The sequence below is a fragment of the Hetaerina americana genome, unplaced genomic scaffold (assembly GCF_022747635.1).
Source record: "Hetaerina americana unplaced genomic scaffold, ioHetAmer1.1.p SCAF_7, whole genome shotgun sequence".
Classification (NCBI taxonomy): domain Eukaryota; kingdom Metazoa; phylum Arthropoda; class Insecta; order Odonata; family Calopterygidae; genus Hetaerina; species Hetaerina americana.
Window position 1 is genome coordinate 34,714,463 of NW_027287316.1, and position 18,222 is coordinate 34,732,684.

The following is an 18,222-nucleotide window of genomic DNA, read 5'->3' on the forward strand; positions in this document are numbered from 1 at the left end:
GCACACACCATGGCCACATGAAACTTTTACTTGGGTGGGCAGCATAGTTATGTTAACCAGAGACATTAGACAGGGTTGACCCTGGAGAGACAGTTTGGAATTGATACTGTCGGCCTCTACTGAGGGTTACAGTGACAGTGCTTTATATGGATTTTATTTCATCAGGAGGCCATTATTTGAATTAGTTACTCATTTTTTGCTAGAAATATTTGATCAAGCAATTTCAAAATCTTCAGAACTAATTGATGAAGAAGAGCTGAATGTAATATTTTACATGCCTTGTACCCTAGTCATTTGCATACTATATTCTACCACGAAATTTCCCAACTTCGGATTTTTTTGCCGTTACCGTGGAAGGTAGTTCGCGGAAGCTTAATTTACCATGATTATGCTCTGTACTTATTCTGCAAGAACTACAAAACTTCCTCCCATAATGGCATTTAATCATTGATTACGGTTAACAGGGTGTCCTGGGATTGAACACTTTCGAAACGGTGGGTACACGGTCGTTCATTCCGATGATGAGTTTAAAAAATGTCTGTAATGAAGGTGTTGGCCAGTGTTTTGTTGCCATAGTCACCATCGTCATCATATCATCAGAATTTGTGGAACGTTGATAGTAGAGACACCCAAAAGTTTCTAGTTTTAAAGCAATATCTCTTATGTAATCATTGTTTAACAGGTACAGCAAAATCCTGCATTCGACAAACATTGTTCTTAATTCTGTGGCTTGAGTGTCGTGTTATTTTGAAGGTAAATACGACGACAGCCTCCTGTAGTTTCTACCAATTTCATGGAGACAATTGGCGGCTAAGTGGTACTCAACGCGCATAATGAAGCACCGTCAAGTGTTCCTTGTAATCAAATTTATTTATCATATAACACAGGTACTCATGAATGTTTCGTTTTTCACCAATAGTTTTCTTTAGCTGCAAAATTTAAAAGAATATACAAGACGACCACCAATGGAAATTGATTGAATTTAATTATTTTTGCTTTCAATTGTAACACAGGCGCCACAAAAAGTCGATTTATTTCAGCCTTGTGTACACATAATTTGGTGATCGTTGTTTAATATTTCGTAATCACTAAAAGCCCAAGAAGAGGGCTGGCATTCCAAAAACTGACAAGAGTGACGAAAACAACTTAGATCTTATGGAAAAATATAATTTCATCTTGGATATAACCTAAGTATCATTTGGTAAATATTTACTAAAAATAGCTTTCGCTGTAAGAGTCGAACATTTTTGTGAAAGTGTAGTTTTCTATGCAACAAGGAAAGATTTGTACAAAATAGTGCTACTATTGACAAAGAAGTTGTCTTTATAAGTTTCAATAGTTGATATTTTAAGTAAGTTTCATGTTTTCTACAACTTGCTTTATTAATTGAAGTGAGCTTGCCTTACCCTAATTCGTAAAAAACTTTCCTTTCCTTTGTATAAATTTTAATTTTGATTGCACTCGTCTTAATCGGTAGATTCCAAAGTATTATGTTTAGTCGGAATGATTTGTGTTTTATACATTCAAAATTGAAATTCAGCCTACAAACACCTGCTTTTAAATTTCAATGGTGAAACATTTTACGTTTTCTTTAAATAAAACTAGGTTTACTTGGGATATTTTTTTGTCTTAGTTATGATCATGAGCTCATTTTGTGAAATATACACCATAAAATCACGACCGATGATGTTGTTCTTGGGAAGGGAAAACATCTAAAACCATAAATGAAAATTGATGGAAGTACAGGCCTAAGGCATGGGATGATGCTGAAGGTGGCCTAAACTGAATAGCCCTCACATTGCTAACATCTGGGTTCCATTAAATCTTTCATCCAGGAAGTTGTGTTTTTCTATTGTTATTCTAAGCAATCTATGTAGTGCTAATTGTGTATTTTGAAATCAAGTTTTTATTTGATCAGAAAGTCACAAACCTTTTAATTTAGAAAATTAATAGTTATTTATTGGCTACAAGTGTAACGCCAAGTGGATTACCCAATGTATTCAAATAATCAAGTAAAACATCAATAATCTGATTGGGTTGGTATTTCCAAGTGCTACATTCTATGGTATATTCAAAATATTTTGCCTTGTGGTTTCCTAGATCTGAAATGAAAGGAACTAAAACAGCATGCTCTTAGGTAGCAGAGTGTATCTAGAATGAAGGTTGCAGTGAGTTCACTGATGAACTCTGTAACCATAAATAAATGTGATTGTATTCATTTAACCTGTAAATGTCCTTTTATGCATGCCATTGTGGAGGCATGAGATATGGCAACAAGAACATAAATGTTTGGGGTTTTGATACATTTGACATTAACAGTACCTGATACAAATTGCTAGTGTCTTGGCAATTCTGAATGTGCTAGGCCTTTCATATTTTGAATGCATAATGAATCTAAACGTATGTGTACTGTTATATTTGTACATGGTATATTAAACTATAGCCCAGAGACCCTCTGGTCTGTAGCTCTGCCTACTGAATATAAAGGTTACAGAGCACTATGAAACAAATTTTGGTTAGTGGTTTGCTTGTCCATTAAGCCAAGAATTTTGCATTAGAAGGTATTTTTCCAAGTTGTGTGAGCTGTTTTTCTAGGTTAGTTTTAGTTTTTATTTTAGTTGACATTTCACAATGTTATTGTGAAATTTCATTATTATAAGAACAGAAAATTAACTTTTAAGAAGGCAGAACTTTAAGGAAGACTTTTAAGAAGATTTGAATTTATTTGGTAATTATCTGAATTAGATTGAAACTAAGATGATATGATGTGTTTATGAAATGGTATTGGCACATTCATCCAAAACATTGGTATTAAACCAAAACTATAAACAGCAGTAATTCTCATTTTTAATATGATAACATGGAGAACATAAACGACAGAGGAGGAAATAATACTTTTATTATTGAGTAATTTCACTACTCATTGAGCTTAAGATATGCCTCCACTTCAGTATTAAACATAATAACTATAAATACAGACTTGAGAGTCTGGTGACCGAGGATTGGATGGCTATTCTTATTTGAGAAAAATAAAAGCTTAATAATTTAGCCATATCTTTGATCCAATTTGACTAAATGTACTGCTTTTCATGTCAAATGTCTGAAGGTTCAAAAGTATTTTGCTTAAAATGTGTGCTTTCAATCAGTAAGGGTAGTATCAAGTCAATATTTTTCTTCAGTTTTTATCTGTATTAATGCTGCCCACAATGATATTTAGCATGCTGATTTTGTACCAGTATCCCCAGGAATCATTGATATTTTTGGCCGTTATTAAAAATATTTTTTCAAAGCCAATTACCATATAATTGATGCACATATCAATTTTACATGATAAGCTGCATTTAAGAATATATGAGGATTTCGCTACGCGGATCTGGTGAAAACTATAAAATAATTTTGTAGAAAATGAGTAAATTAAGTGTCACCTAGTATTTAAGAGGAGGAAAGGGGCATTATGTGGGGCATTTGAAGAAGGCAGAAAAATTGGTTTGAGGGGATAATGAGAGCTGGAGGGATAATGAATGCTTTGAAGAGAGATATTTTTAAGCAGAGAAGAGGGAGTAAAAAGGATAAGTATTTTGGTGGGTAATACTGGGTTTAGAAAGAACGAAGAGCTGGAGAAGGAAATAATATAGGGCAAAAGTTAGTGAGAAAGTATCTTAGATGATCATGATGATAATATAAGTTTTACAGTTTTCATCTGAAACCTACTACTCGTATATACCTGTTAACAATGAAAGCAGGACTACTAATTAATAAAGAAAATGATGTTTACCATTGCAACAGGTAACATATTTTATATATATTTTCATACATACTTGAACTCCATGATTCATTCAAATAACCAAGTAGCTCTGCTGATTAGTTCTCACATTTCTTTTAATACTTATGTATCTTGCAATGAGGAGGCTGAAGTGAAGTTTAAACCAAGAAGCCATCATTTTAGTTTAAGGCTTTTTGTTTTCGTCATAAACTTAAACTAAGGAAAGGACATCACAACTTGACAATTGGTAAGGTAATTGACATTGGTTTGTATTAAACCTTAATCACTTATCCATAAAATGTTTCTTGATGTTTTCCACCATCACTTCAACCATTTTATCCATGTCGTAGTCATGACTCCATCCCCATATTTTTCTTGCTAAGCTGTCATCGAGGATGGTTGGCCATGTATCAGCTGAAGTGTACAAGGAAATACATTTAGCTTTAATATATTTGAGATGACAATATGAGAAAATATTTGCATTAATTTATATGTATTCTACCCTTAAACTACATAACTTTTTATTTCATTATTATTTGTATATGCATACCCATGCATTAGGATACCTAACAAAGGTTGGAAAATGTTTTATTTGTTATATATTATTTACTTCACAATTATATTATTAAATGTTAGTTGTGATTTTGCCAAATTTGTAATAAAGTTACTTTGGTTGGATTATTAATACTGAGATTTGTCTGTCAAGAACCTATTGGAGTTTAGATCTGCAGTCTAAATAATTCTCAATTGATTCCTGAGGATGGGTTAGAGCATGTATTTCATTACAAATATTTGGATTTTTTGGCAGATACATACAATAATTTTGTCTTTTTAAAGGCCTGGTGTGAACATTTCAGGAAAGCAAAGGTGTACAGTTCAGTGAGTAATGGTCCTACACAGTGAAATAGAAGTTGCCTCATCTAAAATTACATGCCAAAGAACCAAGACAGGAAAGTAATTCTGGAGAAAATATCAATCCATAGTCATTTTCTTCCTCTATCAGAAATTGACCTAATTTGAAGGGCTTTGAAGGCAGTGCAATGCCACCTTGAAACTTGGTTCAAGTCCCCGTACTATGGATTGTCAGGCATGCATTTATGTGAGAATTTAGTCTTATATTTTGATAGAAGTGCAAACGAAGATCCATAGAACAGCCTCACACCCACATTTTAGGTGGCTGCCTATGAACTCCTCTCTTTCTAATGCAATAAAAGATGTCGCCACTGTGTAAAATCATGCATTCAAATATTTTTGAGTGCAACTAGGCTAATTCCATTGAATGTTTCAAAACATGGGAAGGTGTTAGTTTCATAAAATTGCTCGACCAAATGCACAAATGAAAAGCCTGGACCGGCAACAGCAAACCTTTTGGTAATTGCGTGCAAAAATTGATGCTCGTAATAAGAGTCTACTCTTTGACTTAGTATGCCAACCTAAGCGATCTCCGTGGGATTGCCCATGGCACCCTCCCAGCTCTGTGTGCCAAAATAATTGCTCTGAATGTCACTTAGAGCATGCGTGCCATAGGGTTGCCATCTCCTGCTTAGACCATTTGTAAGTGCCCAAATACATTATAAGAGACTGCACTTACACACTATTAGTGTGCCAATACAGTTATTTGAAAACAAACTGAGTTCACTTCAAAATAAAGAAAATATCATATGTGTGATTCAGCTTCAAGTGCTAATCACTTAAAGTTGCTCCGTTGTGTGGGTGAGTTTATTTTTTCCCCAAAATAAAATTTTCTTTTATTGCCTGCAGTAAAAATGTGCTGCTTCATAACATTCAAGTGATATTTTCAATGCTTTATTGATTTCTGAAACACTGCATTTCTCATGGTCAGATACATGCATTATTTATGAATACATGTTTCAATCAATACCTAAAGGGCTTTTGGATTTATCATTGGCATCCAAGTTACTAGCGATATGCTGAAAGGAAGTCTGATAAAAATTTGCACGGTCTCTATTCAAGCTTGGTGGACTGCTTTAATGGAAAAGAGAATAATTTTATGTTTTCTAATGTATGAGAGTGTCACTGTGATAAAGCTACATTCTAGCTGTCAAGTAATTTTGGAATTTGTAAATAGAGAATGCAAAGATGAATTAAATAAATGAAATGATATGATGCCGATGAATCATCATTGAGGATGTTCTAATAGTATTATATTGATGCATTAGACTGGCATTAGAGACCAATAGAAAATATTTTGACCATATTGTTAAGGCAGGAAAGTTATCATGCATAGATTATTGACAAGTATAGCCAAAAGAGTTCATTGATGGAAAAAATTATATCAGTATTTCCTAGAAAGTTACAAGTTACTTACCAATGAATTGCCTTGAATCTGGTTTGTAATCCACAGTTAAGTTAGGCACATGCTTCTTAATTGCTTCTGTCAGTTCTTCTGGGGTAAAAGATATAGCCGCGACATTATATGTCCTCACATCACAAAGTGTGTCATTTGGAGCTTCCATAATTCCTAACAGAGCTCGCATGCAGTCTTCTATGTACATCATTGGCATCCGGGTGTCTGGCCTGAGGTAGCATGAATAATGCCCTTTTGCCAGAGCTTCATGGAATATTGCTACTGCATAATCTACAAGCAAGAAGTTCTATCTTGATTTCATGACAATTAAACAGAGATATCACCATAGAATGGGAAAGTTATATGACTATCATTCGTACTAGTTACAATGCTAAGTTATAATTAACCTGTAGATTTTGATATTTTTTGGATGGAATGTAGGCAACAAAAATTCTTTTTAATACAACAAGACCCCAGAGTATCTCATTTATTATTCAAGTGGGATTGCAATAATCACCCTTATTCAAAATGTTAAATTAAATCATAAATTAATTTTTTTGTGTAAGCAAGAATAATTTCAGAATTATTAACAAATTTATTGCTGCCTAATGCAACGGTTTATTAATTTTAAAAGTATTTAGGGGTTAAATTATAAATTCTTTTGTTACAATGGAATTAAATTCAAAATGATAAAAACTTCACATTGAAAGGTGAAAAATATCAGCAATATTATGTTGCAAATGTATCATCTCTAGTTGATTCTGGGTGTCATGATTTTACATAGCAGCAAACGTTGATTCTCTGGATTTGAAACTTTTAATAGGTGGTAAAAATGACAAATTTTATTTCAAAATATTAGAACATCCCCTACCTGTTGTTCCACCTCCAGTTTGTGGGTCTGGCGATATGATTCCAGGAAGTCTGACACACCTGAAGTCCAATCCAAATCGATGGTAGTAATATTCCCCGAGGAGCTCTGCATGAACTTTTGAAACGCCATATATAGTTCGAGGACGCTGAATGGTGAAATTTGGTGTTGGAATATCTCTTGGTGAGTCTGGACCAAATGCTCCTATTGTACTTGGCACCATTATTCTTAATTTATACTGTTTAGCAAGTTCCATTGCATTATGAAGCCCTATAAATATTAAGTGTCAGTCATGAAAATGATGCATAATTGAAAAATAAATTTGAAGCTCTCAGTAGAAAGGTTATGAATAAATTGGTTAATTTATGAGAATTCAGTGAATGTACAGAGTGCAGGAACATAACTTCCTTTTTTGAAAGTGTTTTGCATTTGAAAAGAGGCAGTTATGTTGCCACACCCTGTATTTAATAGCGAAGGAATCTAAATTTTTATGCATAGCGTCAAAGCATTCCATAATTATCTGTATATTATCAGCACTTTTCATTAATATCTAGTCATTAATTTTCATTGTATATTTCCTGGTAATATTTAGCTTTCACAAGTAATAACCAGAAATGAAATCCACTACAGCTATTTCGGCAAAAGTAAAAATGAAATGACTTTTGTATCATCTGGGTTTTACCTTCAATGTTGACTCTCACTGCAAGTGGTACATTTTGTTCACCAATTGCACTAAGAAGAGCACTAAAGTGAATTAACCAATCTATTCTGTTGGTGACAACTGCATCCTGCAAACATTTAAAGTCCAGAATGTCTGCGAATACATATGGTCCTGAAATGAAAAAAATATAGGAAATTATTTTTATTTAGAATTTTATCAAGTTTGGATAACAGTTTTTATCATTTTATCCAATATGTCAAGTCAGTAACTTTTATTGTTAATAAATAGGCAGAAGAAAGATTCTATTGGTGGTTAATTAAATGCTTCTGAAATAGTTTTGACCACTGCTTGAAAAAAATTGCATAAAAAATAATAGATTTTATTATAGCGTAACTTTTGATGGAATACCTCAGTGGTTGGTCCTGCCATCCCAGATATTCTGTCCCATTGCTAGTTATAGTGTGCTATATTAATATTATTCTTTATTGTTTAAAATGGCATGGTAAAACTTACAATCAAGATTATACCAAACATGAATAATTGCATACAGAGTAAGTAGTTGGCACTTAATTACCCTGAAATGAAAATTGTAGTCATAACATCGTTCAGGATATTTTAATGAATGCAGGTATTTACTGTAAGGTGCAAACATTGTTTCCCCTCTCTAGTCAATGGGGATTCTCTCCTCTCCCTGAGGGAACTCTTGTTCCCCCAAATAGTGTGATAGTTTTCAATGAAAATTGACCATGATAATCAACTATGCCTTTTATCAACACACCTACTTTGTCATAGCTATTTAATTTAAATGTAAACATTTGTTTGTAATTATTTCCTATTTCACTTACATGAAATTCCAAAATCCATCAAAAATAGATTTTATCCACATTTTTAATTAATATGTTCTACATATTGATAATTTATGTAAAATAATATAATCACATTTTCACAGGCCTTAGGTTCTCAGATTGATCTATTGTGAGAACTCCAAATTCTGGTGACAACGTCTCTCCTTCCGATCATCCACTGATCTAGAGATTAGTTTAATGTGACCTTAAACAGTACCTTGACCTTTAACAGTACAAGCCTTTATCACTGGTTATTTCATATTCTCAAACGAACACAACACTGACCTCTTTTATACCTGTAAGATATTTAATCCATGTGTAATGGACCTCCTAAGAATTTGAAATTCAACCTTGAATAATTGAAGTCAAAATATTTAAAAAATATTCATTTTGTAAACATTGTCCTAATGATTAGTTCTTTATAACCATTGTTGGTGGATATAAATTAATATCTGCCACTGTTTTTGGGTAGTCAGTTTCATTTTAACTTGACTAAATGGGGAGGCAAAAGGAAGGTACTAGTAAAATCACATCTATGTCATTTATGTGACTTCAATTGCAAATTATCATGTTTCGTAAGGTCTTATACATTTCAATCGTACCACTTTCAGCCACCTCCCTGCTTGGCTTGAGAATATCAGACATGATGACATTATCTCTCCCATACTTGTGTCGTAAAACTCGTGCAAACTCCACTCCTAACTGTCCAAGGCTTCCTGAAAAGTAGCAAATGTTAATTCTAATCAAAATACAAAACATTGTAGTTTATGCATATAACCATAATCCTTACCGAGCTAATTTATAGATTGAAACCTGAAGGTTATTGAATGCAATTTTCATTTTCATGATGCGTGACAGTGCTATTCCATTTATAAAAGTTAATTTTTAAGGATATTTACTCATTAGATTTGTTGTTACATGTTATTTGAGTGAAAGCCAGCTTTGAGCTTGTAGATGTTCCTCTTGTGCAATAGTGACATTTTAAATTTTAAAATTCACTGGAAACCTAAAATGCAAAAGACAAACAAATGTAAAAAGTGTCCCTCTAATTGGAGTGGATCCCTTAGACTACTGCCATAGAATTAGGAGGAGGAGCACTCCTACTGGCCGGAATGAACGAAAAAAAATGGTCAGAATTCTGTGAAAATACCTGTGATCAAGATTCTAGGGCTCTCCTGGAAATTGTTGGATGGGGGGCAGGGTGGGGGGCACTTGGGCGGGGGGCAAGGAGGCGGGCATGGAGGCGGGCATGGAGGCGGGCATGGTGGCGGGCATGGTGGTGGACAAGGAGGGGGGCACGCGGGAGGTGGGGGGCACCGAGGTGGGTTTGGCGGGCAAGGTGGAGGCGTAGGCGGCGGACATGACGGGGTTGGCGGGCACTTAGGGGCCGGCGGGGGGCAGGGCGGCTTTGTCGGGGGACACCTGGAGGAGGCGAGGATAGGAGGGCTGGAAACGAAGGATGGTGGGCATGATGACTTGAGCGGACCGCTGTTGTCTGCCTGAGAGCTAAATCCCCATGACGAATCTTTGAGAATTGATGGCCGTATGTTTTTTGCACATTTAACGAGTGGTCTCAGGCGGTTGAAGCTCGATGTCATCACTGCTGTTCTCTTGCCCCTAAAAAGGAAAACTGGTATTAGCACTTAAGAGAGGAGTTAACGTCCAATTTCCACATCCCCGCGGACTTTTACTCTGGTATATGCAATTTTTTATTTTAAAATATTCATCAGTTTAATTAATTTACTATCAGACTTCTAACTTTTGGTCCTAATGTTCATCACTTTTGCGGTATAATTACACTAGCAGATACTATTCATGCCAGCGATTTAGTGAATTGGAAAATGTAGTGCTGGGAGGACCACCCTTTTTCTCGACACACTTTTTATTCCCCTACCTGTCATTTACAAATATCTCGAAGGAAAAATCGTAGGTGACAAAGAGAGTTTCATAACGTCAATATATCCCCGCTCGCTGTGATCGGGAATATGCATCGGACTAATTTTGATGGCGAGAGTACCATGTGTTCAGGTTGAGGTTATCATTTCCGGTGATGGTACGTTATTCCGAGTACCTATTACGGTACATACATGAACTCTTGGAGAATCCGGAAAACCTAGTGCAATTATCCGTTCGTCCGGCCCACTACTGGATAAGGACCGACTTTAGGGTATTTCGTTCACAGTAGGCCAACGCTGTCCCTGGGTTTTTCTCAGCATTTTCGCATCACTCATCATCTACCAAGTCTAGCCGTCGTGCATAATATCCCGAAAAACCTTCCATCGTGATGATTTTGGCCACCAATTGTAATTCGATATTATTTTAATGTGCCGGCTTCAGCTAAGAATTACTTTATAAAAAAGAAATGCAAATATTTCCGAACAGCGGTCAATATGTGCTTATTTAACATTTCGTGAAGAAAATATTTCAATCCACCCTTGTGAACACATGCCCGTAGCTGAATATTTACAACCACCCGCTCCTACTACGACACGCGGCTGCCGCGGTGGGGAAATGCATCGGTTCAATTCACTTAGTATTAGCTAAAACATGTTCTCGTGTCGAGTAAAAGCGCAGCCATGCTGATCAAGCGAATAAATAAACGCTTCAACTCACCTAGGTTTGTGTGACAACTGCTATTCCAAACTTGCCCCTGAGAATATATAGCGCCACGGTCGGATGTTCCCACGAACGCGAGGTTCACCTGAATGACGGAGCCTCAGCAGCGTTCGGCTCTATGGGGAGCGAGGTTACCCCGCCTCCCTCCATTCGGATTACCAATACCCCTTCACCACCCCACACCCAACGCTACAACCCTTCCCCCGAGCACCTCCATTTTCTCACTCCTTTGAAAATCCCGAGCCATGGGCGATGGCGGTATATACGTAGTGTCCGTCGCACGACTCGTGGGTTCGTTTTTCTTAACTTCCATAATTCTTGCAAGTGGCACATATTAGGCTCTTCCCTGTGCAGGCTGACCTTCAATTGCACCACAGCACACTTGGCTTCGGTGCCAGCCCTTCCTGCTTCCTCGTTCTGTACTTCAAACCCAGCCCTCCCTTCCCTAACATCCCCCCTCCAGCGAGACATGCCGTCCTCTCCTCCGCTTGGCGATCGATCCATGTGAGAGCATGTGACGTCGTCTCCCGACGCGCCTCCTAACCTACCCAATGAGAATACACGCTCTCGGGAGGCTCGACTCCGCTTCCTCGTTTTTGTGTACCTTCATTATTAAAAGCACTCGAATTTTTTATTCGCGTCACTTTGCGTCACGAAGCACGGGAGGGAAACCGGTTCCGCAGCTGTGGAGAAACCGTCTGGAGAATTGTTCTAAGAACTTGCCACGATACCTGCGGTTGACTGCGGTACACTTACTGCACTATATAGACCCCATGTATTCTTATCGTTAGCTAGTTTATTGGGAAAGAAGGAAGCACCCGATATGGCTTCTAATTCTTCACCTGGTACCGCAAATTTTGTTTAGAGGAAAAAAGCAAATTTGAAATAACACTTTTGAAGAAATGATAGCTAGTAATTCGTGAAATTTTGACCGATAATTAACCCAAAATTCCTATATTGAACGCCAATAATCTGTGCTTAGCGTGTGCTGAAGTTCGACATGCATAAAAATAAAATAGGATAATTTGCTTTTCGGCCTTGGCTAGGTAATAATGTCTTTTTAGGTAATGATCATTTTGATTAACCACATGAAGTTTTTATATTGATAGGTTACCTGTAAACTGTTGTTCCTGTCTTCCGGAATGGGAAAATACAATCTAATTTTGAGTATGAGTTGTTAGAAGAACGAAAGATTTGTGTACATTATTGTTCATTTCTATGGCACTAAATACAAACATTTTGTTTACATGTAACCATTTATCGAATTTTATAATTTATTCTGCATTCATGAGAATAATATTATTCATCTGGAAACATCCATGAGTCTGAAATCATCCATTATAATTAAATTCATTAAAAATGGTTCAACAATATCATTATGGGTGCTTTGGATAAATAAAATATTGATGGCTACTGGTCTTTGACTGGGTTTTGAGGTATTGTTGTGGAATTCGCAATAATGACGTAAATAAGCTGTGCGTATGTTTACGATGCGTCCATTTGAACGAACTAGGAAATTAAAAGAAATAAATATGACGACCTGAAAGTATGACGACCACCGATGAGACACGACAGTATTATCCAGCCATGCTGTTTTCTGAAACACGACCTAATTATTCGTTATGCAAAAGGAGCTGAACTCATGCCAATTTCGTTATGCCATATGTTATTCGACTCACTGTAATTTCCCTCACTTTTACCCTGGTAAAATTTCCCTCTAGAAACTCGTATGCAGTGAGGCGGGAATTCACGATGAGCACGTTTTCATTCGTTATGTGGACTACATGTAGGTAACAATAGTTAGACAACGGCAAGTCACTAATTTTTCCATGCAAGGCTGCCTAAAATCCATTTTCTAATAAATAATTTTGCCCTTAAAGGTTGCCAGGAATTGAATAATCGTCTAACTTCTGTATAATCGGGGTTAAATCGCGATGAAAAACCTCACCGTTAATAATTTTACCCAATAGTAAGCACGCTAAGTATCTTTTATTTCGCTGCAGTATTGCTGGTCTTTTTCCGTTATCCATTTTGCATGCTAACATTTTGAGTTATAATTCGCAATAATGAGGCAAGTGGGAGGTTGATGGTAATTTGATTAACACTGGGGTAATAATTTTGTACGCTGATGCAATGAATACCTCGCGCGCCCGATCGTGTGACATATTTTCCTTTTCTCCTTCCGTTCTCCGAGAGATGTGTACTATGGCTTGCGTCATTAGGATATCATTATATAGCCTAGTGATAATATGTAAAATTCTACTGTAATTATCGCGTTAATATAACTCAGATTTTATTTCAAAAGTCCTAGTTTTGCATTATCCTTTCCTTTCAGTTAATTTTTTATGATATGTGTTTATCTTCTGTACTTATTGTTATCAATTGGCACTCATCACAAAATATCTTATAATTTTTAATATTCGGTTTATTGTTAAATATTCGAATGACTCTCATGCAATTTAATTTGAAGAAGTGGTGAGTTTTTGAGAATTTAAAATGGTAATATTCGTTTTACTTCGAGATTTTAACAATATAGCTGACTGATGAAGCATTCGTAAATATTACTAAATCTTCTCTTAAATAATGAAAATCCACCACTTTTTAAACCACGGGTTATTACATTTCCAAATCTGGTACTCAGTACTAAAAATAATACATTTACGAATCCCGGAAATTGAGTTTACATATCTCCTCTTTCAAACATCCTCTGTAGCAATTCTTTCGTAAACTTTCAGAATATTCAGTAGTTGGGCAAGAAATATGCAAGGTAGTTAAATTCCTACATATTACTGCATAGCCCAACTGACCATAGACGTTGAGGAGCCCCATTCTCCGTCCATACCATCGGGTTTTCTTGAGAGAAAAAGGTTATCTGTGAAGAGGTAAACGGTGGCCTTCCTGGAGGAGATATCTTCATAGCGGAGGTGGTTTTCGGTTTTTTTCACCGTTTTTCTACCTGAGTCTACCTGAGGTTTTCGTCCTCTGCGATTTTCAGTCAAATTGATGAACCTTTCCCCAACACAGGAGACCTCATTGATGTTTTCCCGGAAAAACTTTCTCTATTTCACTCGGAAGATGCCCTTTTCGAGACGCTCCCATTGACTCCGTTGTTTTTTCATCCTTTTCTTTGTCTCTTTTCCCTTTAATGACCGCGAGATAAGCTGTAATTTAAAAAAAGCTATCCACAAGTGGAAAGTAATGCAGTTGGTCCCATCCCGAATCCCCGCTTGAATGCGATTACTTCAAACAAATATTTTATTTACTTTCACGATATCCCGTTTGCCCGATAACCTTCTGCCGTGGCTGGAAAAATAAGGAATTGGAATCATGGTTATGTTGAACTGATTGCATTTTCCAATGTATCTTTTACGTAAATATGATGTGAGCTCATATTTAGAAATTCACTTACTCGTATAACACATCAAGGATTCGTAAAAATGTCTAGTACTTCAAATGACGGTAAATAGACATCCACAAGCTATTTGAACCAAAATAATAAAAAATCCAAGTTTAAATATTCTATGTTATCCAAATCGCAATGGCTAAATTTCATATCACGGATTGTTCTTTATAGACACGTACTACTGCTTCTTAAAATGTTGTAAATAAAAAACCATAAACACAGAAATCACAACCCGAAGGTCGGTTGTGTAAGTGAAGGCAGAATTCACCTAGTATTAAGTCAGACGGCATTTGTAATTCACACATCAGGGTAGGGGGGCCGGTTCTTTTCCCTGTGCTGGTTATGGTTTCCCAGGAAGATCTGGTACCCGAAAATCAAACAGTTTGGGTGAAGACGAGGGCGCCCAGAGAGACATTCCCGCGAATCGAACCCAGCTCCTATGGTCAGTAAATCCAACACTCTACCCCTAGACTACCGTAACCCAATGTTTTACGGGTGTGCATATATTTATTGAGAAGAATCTCACTATCACTGCCGCAGTATGAACTAAAAATATATAAGACCTCTTGTATGCCGCAATAATCAGATTAAACGAACCATTTCACAGGAGATATACATTTACTATCCCAAGAATAAACTCTTCACATTATGTTGGAGACAAACATTTATTATTACTGCAGGTGTATAGTAGAGGATATATTTATCGGGTATATAATTAATGTATAATATGTTCATGTATGATTACCATTTTATCGATTGAACTCATTCATATTAGTGCAACTAAAACATTACTTCCATCTCGAGAGGACAGGTTGTTTGGTCGTCCGTCATTATGTTTTCTTGAAATGGATTCTCCAAGATACCCGTTCACAATGCTCACGTGTTCCCACTTTTGTTTGTATTTGTACCTATATTATAGAGTGGCACTTCCTGTATGCATCAAATATTCGCTTATAACTCTGAATTGGGTAAAATAGCGTGATAAAGGGTACTGCTATTAACCTGTTTTGTCTTATTTGTCCTCTCCATGTCGCTCATTCTTAGTTAAGATAAATGCTGTTCTGACGAGCCTTTTTGTCTGAGGCCTTGGCGTTTCACTTCATCAAACCCTCTATTCATCCCATCTCTCTCGGCCTCCATACCCGATCACCTCATGGATCCTTCAAATTATATCGTCGAAATAAATCATGGAGAGATAAGTAATCCAATTTAATATATCATGACGAAAGTTTTGTTTTGTAATACATAATTACTGTAGAAGACCCTCTGTGTTAAATCATAATTGCCGGAGTCTTTAAAATAAAGCTCCGGCTTAATACTAGAAAATGTACTCGTATTAGCCTTTTATACTTGTAGTCACCAGACGCCAATGGTTTGAAACTGAGATTGGACTAACTTCACCTTGGCGGGCCAAGATGGGTTCCACAATGTCAATTACATCTTCATAAATCGTAGGTCATAGTTTTGGACGCCAGGTTGAAGATTTTTTTAAAACTTTCAGTGTATCTTTTGTGACAGTATGCCAATTGCGACATCAAAATGATATTTTCCTTTAATCCGATGTATATTTCGGATTTCTTCGGTACTGCCCTTGTTGTACACCTCCTTCCTAAGGCACTTATTTCCTTCATAAGGCTTGTCTAGAGGTAGTTCAGAAAAGTTAGACTTTTGCATTAGGATGTTTATTTTCTTGAGTTTAAACGAAAAACGCGAAAATTATTTTATCATCTGAATTATTGGATGTAATGCAAGTAGAAGAAAATTTACGTTCCCAGGAGTCCTGCGTTCTCGCTGTTTGTGAATACTGTCCTTATGAAATCGATGGCGCTAATGCTTCATAGTTGTTGAATTTAGGCGAATTTGATCGAGGTACCAGGTTGAGCTGGACAATGATGTCATGTCAATCACTCTTTATGGGAAAAAAGGTGTTTTATAGTATTTACATGCACTGAAACTCGGCCCAAAAACAAAATATTCCTTCCCTATTATTTGAGTACGGACATATGAATTGGTAATTTATTTATTGCTACGATTTCTGAACTTTTATTTCGTCATATAAAATATTGTATACATTAAATACTTTTATTTCTAGTGAACCTTTTTTGTACAATTAGGCATTTGTTTAAAAAAATATTTTTCAGTAAATCGCAGTAAAGTAGTTATTCCGTATTCCATATTTGGTCGTTATAAACAAAACTGGACGATGAATCATCAATGTCTCTAATCGCGACTAGTAATGCATGATAGATGCCTTAATGTCTTAATTAAATGCCTCTTTATAATTGCCATTATCATGATGAGGCAGTGCCATAGAAATGGCGTCACCGTCCCTCCTAACTTCACTTCGGCATGTTGAAGCGAAAATTTTCCGGTCATATTGCTAAGTTGAAACCAATAAATCTCCATGAATCCAGGGGCATAAATACTTATGAAAGTTTCAATTATTCGCCAATAGCATCTAAAATCACTTCACTAAGTGCCTTAATACTATTTTAATTTTATGACATCAAAAGGAGGATAGATACATTTCCTCATTCCAAAAAACTGCGGGAGATGCCGCGATAGTAACTTTTGACGGAATCACCTGCTATATGTACATTGTAATACAACAATATCAGAGTGTAAAAATCATTCGCCGTGAACGGGATTCGAACACATCTGGGTTCGAATCCTGGTCAAGGCGAATGATTTTTACACTCTGAAATTTTTGCGTTGTAATGCATAGTAGCGAATGACTCCGTCAAAATTTGCTGTTGTGGCATATCCCACAGTTTCTTGGAATTTGCCAAAGGTAAAGCAACCTAAGCGTTTAAAGTTGGCTTTAACCTCACGGAGTATGGCGCATCGCGCACGACTACGAATGCTTTTGAAATTGTATGTACAGTATTTCGTTTCAACATCTTGTTCCTTTAAAGCCCCCATTATTTCGGAGTGTAATAGGATGCCTCGATAGCTTAACTTGGCTAATGCACTCGGCCGGACATCTGGGTTCGAATCCCGGTCAAGGAGAATGGTTGGTTTTTAAACTCAGAAAATGTTGCAATGTAAACGTTTCCTCATAGTCTTCGGGTTTTTATAGATCTTCAGTTCGTGTTATACTTTGTAAAGAACCTCATTCTTGTCGACATAATTGACCGTTTGAAGGACCGCTGAAAGGGCAATTAAATTAAAATACGCAAAACCTAGAACTTAATTATTTTTAAGTGACCATGCACGACTCCGCTTCTCTAATAAATGAGGAAAATGCATGACCAAAATTAAATATTCCTTTGACTTTGCTCAATAGGTTTTACCTCAAGATGTGTGCCAGTTAATTTTCTTGAGTTAAGCTAAAAAATTAAACGATTTCGTTGGAATTTTCATTTATTATTTGCCACAATAAATTATGTGTAAGGTATATCCATAATAAAAAGAAAGACTTGTACTTTTCCACAGATTTTATTGTATGGTACAACGCGTTTCACCGACTTGTGGCTTACCTGATGATGCCGTAAGTCGGTGAAACGCGTTGTACCGTACAATAAAATCTGTGGAAAAGTACAAATCTTTCTTTTTAGTATGGATATAACATACTTCCACGAAGTGGAGCCTGAAACAATAGAATATATGTCTAAGGTAGTCTACCTGAACCATCGAAAGTACCTGCATATTGCATGCGCCCCGGGTAGAGTGGACAATTTCAAGGTGTCTGCGTGATCACTTCCAGTATTTTCCGATGGAGGTGAAATAATTATTCTGATTTTTTCTCCCTCGAGTGG

The 18,222-nt window shown here is 36.4% G+C and overlaps 1 protein-coding gene across 1 annotated transcript; it reads right to left on the reverse strand.

The window, feature by feature from the left end:
- Positions 1-2,946: 2,946 nt before the first annotated feature.
- Tdh (L-threonine dehydrogenase) lies at positions 2,947-11,192 on the reverse strand. Its single transcript, XM_071594909.1, has 7 exons — positions 11,059-11,192; positions 9,596-10,062; positions 9,048-9,161; positions 7,622-7,771; positions 6,943-7,209; positions 6,093-6,362; positions 2,947-4,177 (listed from the first exon to the last, which is right to left on the reverse strand). Exons 2-7 carry the CDS (start codon positions 10,041-10,043, stop codon positions 4,047-4,049), a joined length of 1,380 nt encoding a protein of 459 aa, XP_071451010.1. The 5' UTR covers positions 10,044-10,062; positions 11,059-11,192; the 3' UTR covers positions 2,947-4,046.
- Positions 11,193-18,222: the final 7,030 nt, after the last annotated feature.

Excerpts from the sequence above, each read along its gene's own strand:
- Tdh (XM_071594909.1), bottom strand. The coding sequence starts at position 10,043 with ATGACATCGAGCTTCAACCGCCTGAGACCACTCGTTAAATGTGCAAAA. Across the intron at positions 7,772-9,047 it reads CAGGGAGGTGGCTGAAAGTG|GACCATATGTATTCGCAGAC; the intron begins GTACGATTGAAA and ends TTTTCATTTCAG. Across the intron at positions 6,363-6,942 it reads AACTGGAGGTGGAACAACAG|ATTATGCAGTAGCAATATTC; the intron begins GTAGGGGATGTT and ends TCTTGCTTGTAG.